Source organism: Candida tropicalis (assembly GCF_000006335.3).
Source record: "Candida tropicalis MYA-3404 genomic scaffold supercont3.3, whole genome shotgun sequence".
Taxonomy (NCBI): domain Eukaryota; kingdom Fungi; phylum Ascomycota; class Pichiomycetes; order Serinales; family Debaryomycetaceae; genus Candida; species Candida tropicalis.
Window position 1 is genome coordinate 1,998,180 of NW_003020055.1, and position 19,354 is coordinate 2,017,533.

Genomic DNA, 19,354 nt, shown 5'->3' on the forward strand with positions numbered 1-19,354 from the left:
GACAACAGAAATTTCATATTACAAAGTGTGTGGCTTGTCAGTAAAGATCTCAATTTCATCTAACACATAGATAACATCAAAAAATTTTTCTACACAGATATACTTGACTGATTGCCCCTTTTTGTATAGTATCATATAATATCTACAATGGCTAAGAAGAGACCTGGAAGTAATGGGAGTGCAAGTAATGGAAGTACAAATGGCAATATTCGGGGTAGAGCCAACAGACCAAGCCTGCTGTCAAAATCGTCTTCCAGCTCTAATAATGAATTGAAAAATAGATCCCGTTCTAGTTCTCGCCATAGAGATACACTCCTGCCTAGCATTTCACGCAAAGGTTCACGACTGAAACTGAGATCAAGAGCCAATTCTGTGTTTAGTTTTATTTTTGACAGGATATCAAGTCCCCACCCAAGAAGAGATGGCATAAAAGGATTCTCACTTTATAGATTGTTATTATTAGAATTGAACCTACTGTCTAATGAACCAGGAAATGAAATTGCCCCACAAAGTGAAGATAATGAAAACTCCTTTGAGACTCTTAAAAATATGCTATACATCCCATACTGTCTAGAAAAGTTTATGATATTTGGTTTATTGGTGTGTTTCAATTCATTCCTTACATTGTTTACGTTGGCACCTTTGAAAATTATGATTATCACTCTTCAACAAGCAGTACAATATATTAAAAATTCAAATGGATTCCAATTTGAAAAATTTAGATTAATCAAGAAGGATGTGATAACCCTTAGTCTTGTTATCTTGTCCATACTAGTACTTTCTACTAAGAAATTAGATATATCTAGAATGTACCATGATGTTAGGGGTCAAGCAGATATAAAATTATACGTCATGTTTGGTGTTCTTGAATGTGCTGAGAAGTTGTGCTCCTCAATTGGCCAGGATATATTAAATATATTGTACCATACATCAACTAGCAAGAAAAGTGGTAGATTCGTGGCATTCTATGTGTTGTCAATTTTTTATTTATCATTCCATGCATATATTTTAATTTATCAAACAGTGTCATTGAACGTTGCTGCTAACTCTTATTCAAATGCATTGTTGACTTTGTTGTTGTCCAACCAGTTTGCTGAATTGAAAGGATCCGTGTTTAAGAAATTTGAACGAGAAGGTTTGTTTCAAATATCAATGGCTGATTTGACTGAAAGATTTCAATTATCTCTAATGTTAGGTATTATTGCATTGAGGAACTTGTTGCAATTGAGTGTCACTGGTGGATTGATCCCAAACAGCTGGAAGAGTTGGAATAGATGGATTGGTGCTGTTTTTGGACCTGGGGTTGTTGTTATTGGCTCCGAGGTATTTGTTGATTGGTTGAAACATTGCTATATTGCCAAGTTTAACAAGATCAAACCAAAGATATACCGTAATTTCTTGTACGTTCTGTGTTTGGATTTCTTGGAGGTGTTTGAGTTTAATAAAGTTAGTGGGAAACCAAGTCACGAGTTTACTGACTATATAGTCTTGACAAGAAGAATTGGGTTACCATTATTGGCTTCAGTAGTTTGTTTTTTAAGAATGACTTTGCAAGATTTGAGACAAATATTCATTTTTCCTGTGGTTAGTTCATGGACATATTCAATCTTTGCTAGTGGATCATTAATTTTGGCTACTTTCCTTACACTTTTACTTATTCGAGTTATTCTTTCTATGCTTATTTTCAAGATTGCCAATGTACTCGTTATTCAACACAAACAACACCAAGAGGAGTTGAAATTAAGCATGAAACAAACCCAGGAAATAGCCCGTACCATGTCACCAACTGAGAAATTTACACCAGAAACGACACCGGCAGAATTTGATGGATCCACTACTGAAAGTATTGTTCTTAATGAGATTCGAAATTATAATTCGTCACCAATAGGTTTATCATTTCTTCCTGGGTCTCCTAATACAGAACCTTCAACCATTAACCCCAAGACTAGAGCACAGTTATATGATGTGGATGAAAAGATCCCACCAACTGTTGAAGAAAAACGTAATAAACAGTTACTCAACGGTAGTATGAATCAAGATGTTTGGAAAAATGATGATGGTGATGAAGGACTCTCCCAAGTAATGAGATATAAAATGTCAAGTAAACGTATCTGGTGAGAAAAAAAAAAGAACATAGTCTTGTGTATTTTGATATTAATTATTTACATGATATTCAGAGAAAAAAAAATAAAAACCACTTATTATTTACAAGTTTCATTCTCTAAACTTTAACTTTCAATAATTGGCTTTTCATAGAATTATTAATATATTGCACAAATTGAGGTCTTGGTTTCTTCAATTTTGCTGAAAAGGCCAATGAAGCAGTCAACAAAGCCAATGCACCAGCTTGATGTAATGCTGCCAATGGAATTGGAACCAAATAAATCAAAGTAGTAATACCCAAAGCAACTTGTAATGTAGCGACACCCATAACAGCATGCATCATTCTTTTGGCCGGAACAGGAATAATGGCTTTGTTTCTGTTGACATACATGTGGGCAGCTAAAACTGAGAAAAATGTAGTGGTTGCAAAAATACGATGAACTAATTGAACAGTGGTTGGGTTTTCTAAGATATTTCTCCACCAAAGATCAGATTTATCCTCTTTTCTGGCATATACTGGAGACATAAGTTCACCTGAACTTGGAAGCCAATCATCACCCATATGTGGGAAAGTATTGTAGATTAAACCAGCATCTAAACCAGCAACCATACCACCAGACATAGCAGTAATAAAAGTCAACACCAACAAAGCACCACCAATGTTTCTAGTAGTTTTCAATGCTGGATTATTCAATTGAGCCAAGATTTTTTGAGCAGTTTCAGGAACTTTCTTTGACATTTTCACTAGTTTGTTTTCATTTAAGATTTCAAACGCAGTCCATAAAACACCCAAATACATCAAGAAAGCAGCACTTAAATGTGTAGTCAATCTATATTGTGAAACAGTTGGTTTAGATTTTCTTTCAGCTAATTGTTCTTCATCCAATCCAGATTTAACCATCCACCAACCAATGAAACCTTGTAATCCCAATAACCCAGTAAGAATACCAACACGTTTAGTAACTCTTGGAGTGAATTTACCGCGAGCATAGAAATAAAGTGCTGGAAGAATGAAAAATGCACCAATACATCTACCAACTAATCTATGACCCCATTCCATGGAGAAAATAAATTTAAATTCTTCTAAAGTGATATGGGAGTTTAATTGTTTAAATTCAGGAGAATCCTTATACTTGTCAAATTCTTCTTGCCATTCCTGTTCATTTAATGGTGGGATTGCACCGGTAACTGGTTTCCATTCAGTGATGGACAAACCTGATTCAGTCAATCTGGTTAAACCTCCCAAAACAACGATACCAAAAACTAATCCAGAAGTTCCTAATAACCAATAGGCAACGGACTTTGGTGGAACAATACGTGGAGCGGACTTTGCTGCAGTATTGAAAAATTCAGTTTTTGGCAAACTTGATTCAGCAGTTTGAGCAATAGTAGAATATTTTCTTTTACTCAAATTGTTGAATATTCTTGAAAATTTAAACAGAGGGATAAGTTTAGATGTAGGTCTAGCAGCTCTTGCCGCAATAGATAATCTACATCCCTTATTCTGTTGTAAAGTGTTCAACACAAGTGAGTTCTTTGTGAAAAAGAATCTTGTCTTTGACAACATGTTCTATGGTGGGAGGATATGAAGTGTGTGTGGTATAATGGGAGGAAAAAGAAAAATTAAGTAAACACCAAAGAAAGGTTTAAATCCTATCGTTTATATTCTTGAAAAAAAAAAAAAACGGAAGAGAAAAAAAAATCACCCAGTTGTAGCGCAAAACGGTGATGGTCTGATTACAATAGATGAAGATTTCATTCGCGGAAATAGTCGGGCATTAAATTTTTAGTTTAGTTTGCTTTCAATATGAAATCTGATTATGCGTGCATTTCAAATTTTTGGCAGCACTAATAAAGTTGGTTGTAAAAATGAAATAATAATAATAAAAAAACAAATAAAAGCACCAAAAAAATTTGATCTATCATTACAAAATAAATCAACTAAGATCACCTTTGTCTTTTTTTTAATTATATTATTATCTTCTTTTTTATTAGTTTAAATGAATTCACTTGATTGGGAAAGAAGTATAGATATTATCAGATATGATAGAACCCAGAGATATCAAGGAAAAAATTCAACTATTCAGACATTCACCCCAACAACCAATCTACAGACAGAATCTATTAATGAGTCATGAAGAACCAGAATATATTATAAACAATCACAAAGATTCTTATTTGAAATTAGGTAATGCTCATATTGCTGACACAGATCTAGGGGGTAATACTCATTATGACGAAGCTTTTTATCCTTTATCTGCTAATATTCAACTGCTTCCCGTTGAACTTGATAACCCGATTCTTGCCAATGGATTTTACTACTTTATGACTATAATTGTTGTTTTGATACTTGTTAGTGCCATTTCGTTTGGCGTTAGAGAATATTCATTTGCCTTTAGAAGAAGAATTAAGTCTTCTACCAGTGAAGCAATTAAGTTAACAAATTGGAATGACATCAAAGGAGCTATTACATCAACAACTGAAACCACAAATAATATCAATTCTATCAGGCAAAAAATTATGAATCGGATCAAAGAAGAAGAAAATAATGATCGTAGCAGAGTGGGAGTGGATGGTTCAGGCGACGATCAAGCGGATCTCGGCATTGATATTCGTGTTGGAAAAGCAGGAGGGGGAACTGATCGGCCAATCATGATTTTGCAAAATAATTCTGCTCCAATTCATCATGTTTCGGATCTGTCAAGCAAGAACAACATGGAATCGGGATTCACCCAGTTTATGGAAAAGGGACAACATAATGATACTACTGAATGGGAGTGTGAACGGTTTCAATCTGCAGAATTGAACGAAGAAACATTAACCAAATCTGAAGGAAAAGATTGTTATGGAAATGACTACAATACTGGTATTACTGAAAAATCAATCAGCAAGTTTGCAAGACAACAATCGCTAAAATTACCACATCCTCCATTGAAGCCAGTATATAGCATCGGGTTTCTCAAAGGAATCGACAAGTCCACCACACCTATAAGTGAAGTATTGATCAACATTTCTAAGTTCAAGCAAAAGAAAAAGATTCCAATGTCAAGTTTATTGAGCTGCTCTGTCGGGTTCCCACGTACATGTTTTGACAATGCATGGCAAGCATCAAAGGTAATTCGCGAAGCAGAGAGTATTATATTGACGACTACTTGCAAAGTATCCAGACTACTTCTGCTAGTACAGCTCTTGTCAGTTGGTAAATCAATCGAGTTATTGGATAATCCCAACATATTTCTTGAAGCTTTCAATGATTGTATTGAGAATTTGGTTGATATGGGATATGTATTTAATTTCTTCTCTGAGTCAAGTGTGGTGTTGAAACTTTTGCTAATGGAAAACTTATTAACTTATAGTTGGTCTCATTATAGATTTCATGATTTGGAAAATAAAAGCAGAATCATCAGAGTTCAATTTGAGAAATGGAATTTGCCTCACCCAATAGTACAAACTAGAAATACAATTTTCAAAATCTTGTGTAACTTGCAATTGGGACTAAACACATCTTGTATTTCAACTACTACAGAGCAAGCAGAAATCGAGAATGGATTAAAATTGGGATTAGTAATTCGGGAGGTTATTAATCATAGCGTCTGTAATGATTATATTGGTTATATGCCTATGATAGCACAAGCGATTGATATTTCCACCGTGGACAGAAACAAGTTTTTCTTTTACGAAATTTTGAAACTTTTAATTGTCAAACATGGGAAATGCTGCATGGGAGAGTACATTCAAGAATCTAATATTGAGTTGAAGACTTTAGTACAGTTTGGAATGACCACAAATCAGATTCCTATTATTAATGACAAGGTTAAAGAGATACTTGAAATGTTGATCAAAATAGATGGCAAGATCATTTCTTGGAAGAATATGACCGCGACCAACAATAACTATATTGCGTCTGCCATACCGCTTTCGACTGAACACACAGAGAATTATTTTAGTGCGCCGTTATTCCGACAACCACAGAAACAACAAGATCATCTAGAAAAACAGCCGAACCGTCTCCCACTCTTGGATTCGGGGCTGACGTCAGGTTCTACACTAGAGACATTTGCAAATTCTTGGAAACTTGGTGTTGTTTCCAGTGATATTAATTATTCGCAAGAAACTATTGAAAACCAACATCAATATCATTACAATAGAGGTTGATAGTTCTATCTAAGTAGATGATCTTAAATCGATAAATCTCGTTTTGTATTTTCCCACACCGTTAGTTGCAAAAAAAAAAAAATAGCACTGTTAATTCCGAATTATGCATATATTCTTCTATGTTTTGTGATCTCATCCGCACTAAGGCAAACATTATAAAATAGGAGGGGAATCTCATGTGAAAAATAAAAAATCAGGTGCAATATGTCAAAACCATTCAGAGAAAAAACATGCTCGGTTAATTGGAAGAAGGCAAGAAATGTTGGGCAGTTGATCCGAAGAAGTTCATCGAGGGTTGAAGATGAACTTTTGCCATTAATCCATTCTACTATAGAAAGCTAAACACATATCCAAACAAGACCCAATTAAATCGTGAAATAGCAATCTATAAGTAATTCTCAACAACTGGTTCTGTTAGTGACGTCTCGTGGTGAAGCAAAACGAACGAGCGTACCGAGTAATAACTTTGATTGCTCACAAGGTAATTATTTTTTTCTCCTGTATTTTGTGGAGAAACATGTTCGATTCCTTAATGATTCCTGTGAAAAGAGAAACATGGTAGTAACTTTCTGGGAAATTTTCACATTACGTATATTGTGTTGAATTTCTTTTTTATATTGTTTTAAGTTTGTTCCCTATCAGGGAAATTCTGGATACTTTTCAATAGTTTGTATAAATACATAATGAATATCCCACTGATAACTGTTTTTCTCTCATCCTCTCACTTTCTTTCTTTCATAATACTATATTCTTTTTTAATCGAAATTTTTTTTTTGGTTCTCGCTAATATTTCTATCAGATAAATATTATTCACATCATTAAATCTACTAAATCAAAATAATTGCAAATGTCAGGATTAGAAATTGCTGCAGCTGCCGTTCTTGGTAGTCAGTTATTAGAAGCCAAATATTTAATTTCCGATGATGTACTGTTGGCCAAAACAGTTGCTCTTAATGCACTTCCATATTTATGGAAAGCCTCCAGGGGTAAAGCTTCATATTGGTATTTCTTTGAAAAATCAGTATTTAAAAATCCAAATAATAAAGCATTGGCATTTCCAAGACCAAGAAAGAATGCACCACCACCAAAGGTTGATGATGAAGGATTTCAAATTTATGACGATCAATTTGACCTAGAAGAATATACCTATAAGGAATTGTATGACATGGTTTTGAAATACTCTTACATTTTGAAACATGAATATGGTGTTACTGCAAATGATACTATTGGTGTTTCTTGTATGAATAAACCACTTTTCATTGTTTTATGGTTGGCCTTATGGAATATTGGTGCCTTGCCAGCATTTTTGAATTTCAACACCAAAGATAAACCATTGATTCACTGTCTTAAAATTGTCAATGCTAGTCAAGTTTTCGTTGATCCTGATTGTGATGCTCCAATCAAAGATACTGAATCTCAAATTAAAGAGGAATTACCACATGTTAGAATAAATTACATTGATGAATTTGCTTTGTTTGATAGATTAAGACTCAAGTCTACTCCAAAATACAGAGCTGAAGATAGTACTAGAAGACCAACAGATACCGATTCTTCCGCCTGTGCGTTGATCTATACATCAGGTACCACTGGTTTACCAAAAGCAGGTATCATGTCTTGGAGAAAAGCATTCATGGCTTCTGTTTTCTTTGGCCATATTATGAAAATTAAGAATGATTCCAATGTTTTAACAGCTATGCCATTGTATCATTCAACAGCTGCTATGTTGGGTTTGTGTCCTACTTTAATTGTTGGTGGTTGTGTTTCTGTTTCTCAAAAATTCTCAGCCACTTCATTCTGGACTCAAGCTAGATTATGTGGTGCCACACATATTCAATATGTTGGTGAAGTTTGTCGTTATTTGTTAAACTCAAAACATCACCCAGATCAAGATAGACACAATGTTAAAATTGCCTATGGTAATGGATTACGTCCAGATATATGGTCTGAATTCAAGAGAAGATTCCACATTGAAGGTATTGGGGAATTTTATGCAGCTACTGAATCTCCAATTGCCACTACAAACTTACAATACGGTGAATATGGTGTAGGTGCCTGTCGTAAATATGGTTCACTTATTAGTTTATTGTTATCTACCCAACAAAAATTGGCCAAGATGGATCCAGAAGATGAAAGTGAAATTTATAAGGATCCAAAAACTGGATTTTGTGTTGAAGCTGCATATAATGAACCTGGTGAATTGTTGATGAGAATTTTAAATCCTAATGATATTCAAAAATCATTCCAAGGTTATTATGGTAACAAATCTGCTACCAATAGCAAAATTCTCACGAATGTTTTCAAAAAAGGAGATGCTTGGTATAGAAGTGGTGACTTGTTGAAAATGGATGAACATCAATTGTTGTATTTTGTTGATAGATTGGGTGATACCTTCCGTTGGAAATCAGAAAATGTTTCAGCAACTGAAGTTGAAAATGAGTTGATGGGATCTAAAGCATTGAAACAATCTGTTGTTGTTGGTGTTAAAGTTCCAAATCACGAAGGTAGAGCTTGTTTTGCTGTATGTGAAGCAAAAGATGATTTAACTCATGAAGATATTTTGAAATTGATTCATGGACATGTTACTAAATCGTTACCAGTTTATGCACAACCTGCATTCATTAAAATCGGATCCATTGAAGCTTCTCATAATCATAAAGTTCCAAAGAATCAATTTAAGAATCAAAAATTACCAAAAGGTGAAGATGGTAAAGACTTGATTTACTGGTTGAATGGTGATAAATATCAAGAGTTGACTGAAGAGGATTGGTCTTTGATCTGTACTGGTAAAGCCAAATTGTAAAGCCGGAATTCACTAATTTGGTAGTGTGTATACTATAGATATTTAGAACAAAAAAAAAAATGGAGTTGAACTTTTTTATTTATTGAAACTTTAATAAACGTTGATACATTTATTGTATGTAACTACAGTACAAGTAAATATGTTTCTTTTATAAAAAAAATCGTTTCCTTTATATATATTGTTTTGAGATATTTTTTACTACTTAATTCATGAAAACACAAGTATTGTTTTGTGACTTCTTAAATCAAAATTTAGGCTTTGTTGGAAAGAGCAGTTACACCTGGTAATTCTTTACCTTCTAACAATTCCAAAGAAGCACCACCACCGGTAGAAACGTGGGACAATTTGTCAACAACACCGTATTTCTTAGCAACAGTAGCAGTATCACCACCACCAATGATAACAATGTTACCTTTTTCGGCAGAAGCAACACAGGCATCTAACAAGGATTTAGTACCGTTAGCGAATTTGTCAAATTCGAAAACACCTGGTGGACCGTTCCAGACAATGGTCTTGGCTTTACCGACAGCGTCAGCAAACAATTTTCTGGATTCTGGACCACAGTCCAAACCCATCCAGTTATCTGGGATACCTTCCTTGTCAGTAGCAGAAGAGACTTGAGCATCTTTGTCGAATTTGTCAGCAGTGACGAAATCAACTGGCAAGATGATTTCAACATTGTTCTTCTTGGCTTTAGCAACCAAGTTTTCGACGTTCTTAGCACCAGCTTCATCGAATAAAGAGTCACCAATTGGCATGTTGTCCAAGACTTTCTTGAAGGTGAAAGACATACCACCACCAACAATCAACATATCGACTTTGTCCAACAAGTTGTCAATCAATTGAATCTTGTCAGAGACCTTAGCACCACCCAAAATAGCCAAGAATGGTCTGCTTGGGTTTTCCAAAGCTTTAGCAAAGTATTCCAATTCCTTGGCCATCAAGAAACCAGAAGCTCTTTGTGGGACTTCCAAACCAACCATGGAAGAGTGGGCTCTGTGAGCAGTACCGAAAGCATCGTTAACGTAAACATCAGCCAAAGAAGTCAATTCTTCTCTGAATTTCTTGACAGCAGCTGGGTCAGCTTTAACCTTTTGACCATCAACCTTAGAGGAACCTTCTTCTTCAATGTGGAATCTCAAGTTTTCCAACAAGAAGATTTGACCATCAGTAGCAGCGTTAACAGCCTTGGAAACTTCTGGACCAACACAATCGTTCAAGAAAGTGACTTTTTGACCCAACAATTTTTCCAATTCAGCAGCAACTGGAGCCAAGGAGTATTTTTCAGTAACTTGACCGTTTGGTCTACCCAAGTGGGAAGCTAAGATAATACATTTTGGTTTGTGTTCTTCAACGTATTTAATGGTTGGCAAAGCAGCAACAATTCTGGCGTTGTTGGTGATAGTTTTACCATCTAATGGGACGTTGAAATCAACTCTGATAAAAACTCTCTTACCAGCGACATCTAAGTCTTTGACGGATAATTTGTTGGATAATGACATTTTAAGAATACAATTGATAATTTTACTTATCGTTGATGATTATAAAAAAAAGAAAGAGAAGAAGAAAAAAATAACAATTGATATTAGAAAAAGGGAGAGGGAAATCCACTTGCATTTATATACGGAAAGTTGGTTCCAAGACAAAAAAAAAATCTGTTCCAGAGTACAAGGGGAATCAGTAGACGCACATTCAAAGAAAAAAAAAATTACCATACAATACAAAACTTGATCCCCAAACAACCAAAAAAAAAATCACGAAAATTAGAATACTGCAACATTGTCATGTGATTACACCTCAATGGCAAGGAAACATGTCAATTGACCTGTTGAGATTGTACTGCAATACTTGATTTAGTGAGTAGTTCGTCTCGTGTTGATGTAGACAATCGGGTTGATTGGAAATTGGGGCCCGGGGAAGATTGCTCCATTGTCGGGTTCGCGTGGGTTGAAATTTTCCATTTTTTTTTTTGTATTTTTCATCAGGTGGTGCAAATAAACGTATCCCACAAAATTACTACTCACCTGTGCTTCTGCTTTTCTTAGTTTTTTTTTTTTTTATTTTGTTCTCCTGTTATGAAGGCTATTTTGCCAACATATGATTTTTCTCGGAAAGTGTCGTGATCTGTCTCTCTCTACATTTCTGTTTGTCTGTTTGCATTTATAATGGTTCTTGCAGAATTTATTCCTTTTGTTTTTTTTTTCTCTCTTGTAAATGACTCGTGCACATTGTCTTGTGATCCGTTCAACCATTTGCAATTAGTAGTGCTAGATGTCGTAGTCAATTTCTAATGTCGTCCAGATGTCGTAGCAAAAATGTCTCACGAATGTCGTTTGTTTCAACGACATGTCTCTTCGCATCTGGAACCTTCTCGAAATAAGCAAATATCAAAAACGTCTTCTCCATCGAATTCAAGGAGAAGAGTAAGGTTTCTTCAAACTAGCAACTGTATAAAAAAGAACAAGGGGTATATACCATCAATTAATTTTAATTTATTACATCTTTTTTTTATATATTACGCCACCTTCATATTCATACACATATACACAACATGGAAAAATTATTACACTGGACTATTGCACAACAAGCTGGAGATAAAGATGCTCTTGAAAAAATTGGAGAACCAGATCCAAAAGCTCTTAATCAATTATTTGGTGGTCCAGATGAAGCAACTTTAATGAGAGAAAGTATCAAAGTTGTTCAAACTCCAGATGTTTCTCAAGAAGATAAAGAAATTGCTTTGGAAAATTTTGAAATGTTGATTGAAAACTTAGACAATGCAAACAATATTGGTAACTTGAAATTATGGGAACCATTGAATCAAATCTTGGCTGATAAGAGTACTAACAATGAATTGAAAGTTCTTATTTGTGGTATAATTGGTACTGCCGTACAAAACAATCCAAAATCTCAAGAAGATTTCCACAAGAGTAATGGATTGACTGAATTAATCAAATTGGCACAAGATGGCAGCAATAGATCAGTACAATTAAAGTCTTTGTATGCTATTTCCTCTGCTATTAGAGATTTCAATCCTGGTTATTTGGATTTTGAAAAATCGGACGGCTGGAAATTGATCCATTTTGATACTACTGATAATAAATTACAATTGAGAATCTTATCCTTAGTCTCATCCATATTGAGTAACGGTTTGGATGAAAAATTAGAACAAGAGTTTAGAAAAGAAAAATTGACACACTTTTTGGCACTTGTCTTGAATAAAGATTCCGACACTAGTTTGGTTGATAAATCTTTAAACATTATTTCTCAATTGAATAAATTGAAATATGAATACACTTTAGAAGAGAAGTACGAAATCAATAGAGGTATTCAAGTGGTTGAAGGTTTGAGCGACAAGTTAAACATTGATGATCTCAATGCTGCTAAAGAAGCTACCAGTTCTTAGGAATATATACAATCTATTAATTAACTTATAACGCTATTAGGATCATTTGCTGTAAATAATCTCATCATACTCTTGTCGACTGTAGGAGGGACGATATTCCTGCCCAATCGATCACGACCCAAAGTTCCCTTATCACGAAATGCACAATAAATCAGGTAGATGGATTGATGCAGTGTATATAGTATATCGGCCTTTGATTGTGTCATCAATTTGAACTGTTGCATAGATTGCATGAATGTCGCTTTTGCATCTGCGCCCGATCGAACTGTTCCTAGATTAGCTACCGACGTATTTCTCTCAAACTTATCGTAAAGTGAGTGGCCAATCATATTTGTGAACGTATTAAGCCACATGACTGATTCAGACCTACCTCTAACTGTGAATATATTTGTTCCTAGCTCAATTTGTGCTTTGTTGATCAAAATCTCAATGTCAGCAGATGATGGGTACTCTGCCATTTCCAAATCCGCAGTCCTTGTTCTTGCTTGTTCTTGAGTATTTAATCCATGAAGAACCTGCTTCTTGAATTTTCTTTGTTCATAAGCTTTGATCTTATTAACTTGTTGATCATAACCTTCAACCATTATAATTATATGGTATTCGTTAGGTGTAATTGCTAAAGCATGATTAAGAGCTGCTGCAACATCTGACTTCAATTCTCCCTTCTTCAATTTCATCAAAAAATCAGGTGCCAAATAGTACATGACAAATGTCTTTTCCAATAATTTACGTGGATGGCATGGGATAAACAAGTCTCTTTCTTTGTCATACATTGCTTTGACATTCCTTTTCCATAGAACAAGAGGTAAATCGTATCTACCATCAAATATCTTCAGTTTGAAATCTTCCTTTGTTTCTGAAAAAAACTCATACACGCCAGAAGACATATGCAATTCCATCTCTTCAAATATTTCCTCTTTCTTCCTAGTAGCTCTATTGGCTTCATTTAAGTCTTTATGAGTGTATTGGAAATCATCAATTCTTGGTAGATGTGTTACAGGATCAGTTGTTTTTGGTCTCTTTGTACGCTTAGCAGGTACGGAAGTTGAAGGTTCCTGAGTTGATTTTGATCTCTTTACAGGCTGTGCTACTACAGGTGCTTGTGGTGCTGGTTGGGAACTTGGGATGATTGGACCATCATCTTCATCTTCATCGCTATCTAGCCATAGTATGTTTGCAGGGATATCAGTCGAGTTCAGCTGTCGTGGTGCAGGTGCACGAGAAGGAGGGGGAGGAGGGGGTGGTGCAGCTTTCTTTGGAGGGATTATTCCATCAATCAGGAAATTGAAAGTTGAATCGACTATTGAATCATTGAGTATACTGTTGTTTGATTCACTTGGTAATTTAACAGGAGATGATGATATTGGTTTGGAAACAAACTCATTCACTAGGTTGAAAAGATTTTTGATATCAGTGGTGTCTCTTGTTTCAATGGAATCTTCACCATCACTATCAAGTACAACTATCTCCTCTTCTGGGGGTAGAAATGATGATGTTCTTGTTGCTGCTTTGAAACTTGATTTTGCAAAGTTATTTGTTACACTAGTGGTTGAAGTTTGTTTCAAAGAAACAGTTTTACTTGTCATCATCATTGTCATTGAATTATCCACTTCTGGGACATCCTCATCTGTATCTGTCAATCTGTTAAATAACTTGTTAGTAAAACTAATCAACAGAAGAACGCGTCTTAATTAATATACATACAGCTCAATAACTTCAGGTTCATTACTCTTCTGGACTATATTAATTGGCTGACTTGGCTGTGGTTGAAATGTTGGACTTGGATCCTCATCATCTGATATCTCAATGATCAGAGTAGTCATGCTGTTATTCATTCAAGTTGGTGTTGCTAATTCAAGTAATAACTTTAACTTCATGAAAAAAAGAAAAGAAGACGTTCCTCAGACAGAACGGAAACTGAGACAACCAACAGGGGAAAAAAAAAATTTTTGAGAAATTACCAACAGTGACAGTGACACCACCAAATAGAGACAACAACAAAAAACAAAAAACAAAAAAGGAACAAAATTCCAGATCAACGATCCTCAAAATATTGTAAATTGACCTAGACACATATCATTTATACACACGAAATACTTACACGATGTCTATGAAAAGAATGTCATATTCATCTCGTAATGGAGATAATGATCCACGACTGACAGATGAATCAATTTACAGTTTAAAGGAAATCTACAACACAATAAAGTACGATTGGCCCCAAATGCTCCGAGACGATGCTAATCCAATTGAAATCGCGGTAGCTTTATTAGATGATACATCGGTTGGTTTGGCACATAGATTAGGTGATTTTGAAAGATTGAAAAACGAAACAGAATCTGCTTTGAAATATGTTGCCAGTGAAAAGCACCAATTGTTTCACTCCACGATTAATTCATATAACACTTTGTTGGCTACTATGAAAGAGTCACAGAAGGATTCTGCTGAAATTAAAGAATTTTTGGAAAGTTCCAACAAGGAAATCCATGATAGATCTGAAGTTTTGGGAGAATTATCCCAAGCATCTGGGAAGTATGCAGAAATGATTGAAGTATTGGATGCTATGGCAGAAATGGATGGAATTCCTGGAAGAATTGAACAATTGATTGCTGATAAGAAAATTCATGAAGTTTATGATGTTATATCTGAAGGATACAAGACTGCTGAAAAGTATAACTTGTGGTCGCTTCCAGCAATGAGTGGAATACAAAGTTATTTGGAAGATCAATCAAACAAATTATTCGACATGATCATTGATGAACTACAGAATGAGATCTACTTAAAATACAGTAGAAGACAACGTGAGGGATCTATATCCTGGAAAAGTATAATAGGTTCAACCAATCCACAATTGGCTTCGTTTGTGGCTTTATTGGATCTGAAAAATTTGGACCAATTTATTTTCAATTCGGCTAACTTGGATACATCAGAAGTAGTGGATTTTGTCAGTAACCCCGTTGAAAACTTTTTGACGAATTTGTTACCTGACTTGCATGCTCATAATCAGAAGAATCAAGGAGCAATAGATTATAAAATTTTGTTGGATTCTACACTGAATCCAAATACTGAGTCATTTTACTATATTTACATGTTATTGCTTACTGCATCAAAGTTGAATAGATTGAACCAAGCTATAGAAGTTTTACTTGATACGAACCAACTGGAGTTGCATGGATTGATCAATCGAACAACAGAAGAAGTGAGACTGACAAATACGTTTGCATTGTCTAAGTTATCCAAAATGCAACATTTAGAGCAGGGTACTTTATTTGAAGTTATATCCCGTGGTTCATTTAATGATTCGGCGGTTGTCGTATTACAAGATTTGTTTGGTTCCATATTTATCAAATGTTTGGCTACATTTCAAAGATTCAAAGTTGTTACTTCGATAGTGGAATTACTTGATGATGGTAATGTTGAGCCATTAATTGCAGAGAGTACTCCTGTTTTAGGAGCCAGTCCTATGTTGGGAAAATCACTGCCTGTTTCCTCAAGAAACTTACTTTCAATTTGGAACTCAATCAGAAAAGAATTAAAAGCATTGATGTTGAGTTATATTTATGATGATCGTTCACTTAAATCACATGCAATGACGGAAGTAAGAACCATGGATCAAAACAAAATTTCTAAGGCATTATCCAAGAAGGAATTATTCAAATTTGAAGATGTCGAATACAATTCTTCGAATAAGACATCGAAAGAAATTTTAAGCATCTTGAGTGATGTACTTCCAGGATATGCTGAATCTGGAGATGGTAAATCCGGTGAAGTCCTCGAATCAACGACACCATATGTTAAGAATGAATCTTTTAATGCATCAGTTGAGGTATTGGTACCAAGAAATCTATTCAATATGAGAATTATATTAGAATTTTTCTTGATATTTGCTGATGGTTCCCAAAGAATCTTTTCATCCTTTAAACAACAAGGATTAGTTACTCATAAATTAAACACATCCTATCAGTTTTTTGAGGATTTTATGAAAAAGTCATTTTTGGCATATTTGCGTCATTCCATTGAAGTTACCTTTGGAGATGAGGTAGGTGGAGCTTACGCATTGAAAGTGGACCCATCAATGCCATTTACATCGGGATTGAAGATGGATTTGGTTTCTTTGAATCAAGACTCTAAGGTTAAAGTCATGGGTACTTCTGTTAGCAGTGTTGATTCCAAATTGATAATCTATGAGAATGCTTACAACTTTAAGAAATTATTCCTTGAGTTGTGTTTGATTTTAAACACTTCATTGTCGTACCGTGAAGAATTTTCAGGTGCTGTATTGTTGACATTGGAAAATTTTGGTACCGAATATAATAAATTGTACCAAGAACTTTTATCAACCGGTGAAGGAGCTGTTTCTAATCGTCCACAGCTGCAAATTAGCAAATGGATGAAAATCCCGGTATTAAATGAAATCAGTGGCAAGATCTTAGTCGAAAGTGGTCAAGGTGCAACTGACTTGGGAGAATTAATTCTGTCGGAATCTAAGGTGTTGTTACATGATAGCACTTATACACATCAAGAAGACTTGTTGGATCATGAATCTTACTCCCAGATAGTTTATTTATTGTTGACAACAAGTTGGATTCTTTCCTGGTTACCGTTAGTTAAGAAGGAAACAAATTATAGTGTATATGATGAAGAGCACAACAAGGATATTAAAGTGACTGAAGTTGACAAGATGAAATACAATTGGTCATTTTTGGAAGATGGTAGACCTTCTATTAATTTTGCACCAGATGGATCAGATATCATTCAATATAACATCTACCTTGCATTGAATTCCGAAAAGATTATTAACTTCAACAGAGTTGTTAATACATTTGAAGCCATTAGAGACAAGACGTTATTGGCATTGAGATATGAGTTGAGATGTAAAGCAATCCACTTTGTAACCATGTCGTTTAGCCATGTGAATTGGTCTCCAGTATCAGAACCAGGAGATGCTGACCATTATATTGCCAATTTGAATCAAGAGATTTTCACTGTTGATAACAAGTTATCCAAAACAGTTAGTGAAGCTGAAAGACACAGTGTATTTGTTGGTTTCCCACAATTTCTTAATGATTTGATGATTAGTAAATGTAAGATTTTAGTCAAGATTAATGGTAATGGTATCAAGAGGATATTGTTAAATATTTCCACATTGCAACAAATGTTAAGAAACTTGTCACCTAATCCAGAAACTATAGATTTCACAAAAGCGTCATTATATTTTGAGATGTTTACTATGAATGAGTTCACTTTACTCAATAATTTGAAAACTAATGCTCAAGGTTATACTAAACAAGAATGTCTTACTTTAGCCAGATTGATATATAGTGAAAAATTAGCTGATGGTAAAGGATCACAATTCAACAAGGGTAAATACAGTGAATTAACGAAAAAGATTGATGAAATTGTATCATAACAAAAAAGAATAAATACTAGAAAATATACAATTAATAAGATGCAAAAGTTTTAAGAATATGTACATGTATTAATTAAATAAAATTATTGAAATCATATAAGCAAAGTTGCAAACAAATTAGGAAACAACTCAAGTCTAGCAGGAGTTGTGATAAAACAAGAAAAACAAATCTAAAAGTAATCAAATGTAGAAACTTTTTATGGTTTTTTGAATTAATCATTTTCCTTTCTAACAGCAATCTCTTGGAGGAGTTCTTTTAAGTCTGAAATGTTCCATAGTTCTTTCAGAAACAAATCTACCAATACCAGAACCAATAACAACGGCAAAGAAATAAGTCAAAGTATAAGTCATAGCAACCAACATTAAAGAATAGGCTAGTAAATCAGGAATAATACATAAAGCCAATCTAATAATATCTCTCATAATACTTGAAGCAAAAGAAATTGAACGCTTTGGAGTTATTGGTTCAATTTGTGGAGAATTTGATTTATCAATTGAATCATCTGAATCATCTAAATCATGTTTTTTAGCAGTACAACAAGTTTTAGCATGTTCTTCAAAATTACCATTTTCTTTAGCATTCATACAACAAGTAGCTAAATTTTTTTCTGATTCAATAGTTGTTAATTTAGCACCATGTTGAACAATACCTTCTTCATTTTCAAGATAATTATTATTTCTCCAAACAATTTCTTCAAGATAATTACGTACAAATTCCAACATTCTAGTTAAAAATGCAACAACAAATAATAATACAAATATACCAAATGCTTGAGCTTTAGTATTTGCTTTTAAATCTTTGAAAAGTACTGGATATCCAGCAAATTCAGCAGTTAACCACATATGCATTCCCATTTTATGACTCAGTCCTGACATTCCTGACATTGTTGAATGATCCATTGATGAAGAAGCTGATGAAGTAGCCATGTCCATAATTGTAGATGATGCCATATCCATCATCATTGATGTAGCAGAAGCAACCATTGAAGAACTAGATCCCATATCCATGTCGTGATGTCTTTTAATATATTCCATTATATGTATGAAAAAAAAAAAAAAAATTTCTAAATTGATTAAATGATAATGTGGAGTATTTATAGTTGGTCGTTAATAAGTTGTAATATATATCTAATCTAAGTGGCTTTATAATATGAGCAAATTTATAAATGATTATGATATGATGATATTTTTTAAAAGAAAAACCAATGCAATACAATATAATAAAAAATGGAGAATGAATATTTTCTAGATGAATTCCCAAGTGTATTTATAATAATGAAAAGTTGAATCCCGTACTCGTTGATCGATAACTTAAAAAGGCAAACCAAGATAAAGAATATTTGCTCATTATAAGAGTTATAAAAGGAATAGTAATAAAAAAAAAATTAAAGAGTAAAAATGGGTTGAGATTATAGGGATGGTACATCGAATCCACTTGGTTGAGCAAATTTGTTATTGCCTGAAATGTTGCACAAGGTTG

At 34.2% G+C, this 19,354-nt stretch overlaps 9 protein-coding genes across 9 annotated transcripts; 5 read left to right on the forward strand and 4 right to left on the reverse strand. All coding sequences in view use genetic code 12, as the record gives it.

The window, feature by feature from the left end:
• Positions 1-147: 147 nt before the first annotated feature.
• On the forward strand, positions 148-2,118 carry CTRG_02933 (uncharacterized protein; the record flags this gene model as incomplete). The annotated part of the gene is made up of 1 exon (XM_002548590.1): positions 148-2,118. The coding sequence occupies one exon, from the start codon at positions 148-150 to the stop codon at positions 2,116-2,118; it is 1,971 nt and encodes a 656-aa protein (XP_002548636.1).
• Positions 2,119-2,221: 103 nt separating this feature from the next.
• On the reverse strand, positions 2,222-3,670 carry COX15 (Cox15p; the record flags this gene model as incomplete). The annotated part of the gene is made up of 1 exon (XM_002548591.1): positions 2,222-3,670. One exon carries the CDS (start codon positions 3,668-3,670, stop codon positions 2,222-2,224), a length of 1,449 nt encoding a protein of 482 aa, XP_002548637.1.
• Positions 3,671-4,146: 476 nt separating this feature from the next.
• On the forward strand, positions 4,147-6,258 carry CTRG_02935 (uncharacterized protein; the record flags this gene model as incomplete). Its single annotated transcript, XM_002548592.1, has 1 exon — positions 4,147-6,258. One exon carries the CDS (start codon positions 4,147-4,149, stop codon positions 6,256-6,258), a length of 2,112 nt encoding a protein of 703 aa, XP_002548638.1.
• An 847-nt stretch (positions 6,259-7,105) lies between these two features.
• FAT1 (long-chain fatty acid transporter) lies at positions 7,106-9,058 on the forward strand (the record flags this gene model as incomplete). The annotated part of the gene is made up of 1 exon (XM_002548593.1): positions 7,106-9,058. One exon carries the CDS (start codon positions 7,106-7,108, stop codon positions 9,056-9,058), a length of 1,953 nt encoding a protein of 650 aa, XP_002548639.1.
• Positions 9,059-9,309: 251 nt separating this feature from the next.
• On the reverse strand, positions 9,310-10,560 carry PGK1 (phosphoglycerate kinase; the record flags this gene model as incomplete). Its single annotated transcript, XM_002548594.1, has 1 exon — positions 9,310-10,560. The coding sequence occupies one exon, from the start codon at positions 10,558-10,560 to the stop codon at positions 9,310-9,312; it is 1,251 nt and encodes a 416-aa protein (XP_002548640.1).
• Positions 10,561-11,609: 1,049 nt separating this feature from the next.
• Positions 11,610-12,464, forward strand: CTRG_02938 (uncharacterized protein; the record flags this gene model as incomplete). The annotated part of the gene is made up of 1 exon (XM_002548595.1): positions 11,610-12,464. The coding sequence occupies one exon, from the start codon at positions 11,610-11,612 to the stop codon at positions 12,462-12,464; it is 855 nt and encodes a 284-aa protein (XP_002548641.1).
• Positions 12,465-12,484: 20 nt separating this feature from the next.
• On the reverse strand, positions 12,485-14,062 carry CTRG_02939 (uncharacterized protein; the record flags this gene model as incomplete). Its single annotated transcript, XM_002548596.1, has 1 exon — positions 12,485-14,062. The coding sequence occupies one exon, from the start codon at positions 14,060-14,062 to the stop codon at positions 12,485-12,487; it is 1,578 nt and encodes a 525-aa protein (XP_002548642.1).
• A 506-nt stretch (positions 14,063-14,568) lies between these two features.
• Positions 14,569-17,874, forward strand: SEC8 (exocyst subunit; the record flags this gene model as incomplete). Its single annotated transcript, XM_002548597.1, has 1 exon — positions 14,569-17,874. One exon carries the CDS (start codon positions 14,569-14,571, stop codon positions 17,872-17,874), a length of 3,306 nt encoding a protein of 1,101 aa, XP_002548643.1.
• A 228-nt stretch (positions 17,875-18,102) lies between these two features.
• On the reverse strand, positions 18,103-18,909 carry CTR1 (high-affinity Cu transporter; the record flags this gene model as incomplete). The annotated part of the gene is made up of 1 exon (XM_002548598.1): positions 18,103-18,909. The coding sequence occupies one exon, from the start codon at positions 18,907-18,909 to the stop codon at positions 18,103-18,105; it is 807 nt and encodes a 268-aa protein (XP_002548644.1).
• Positions 18,910-19,354: the final 445 nt, after the last annotated feature.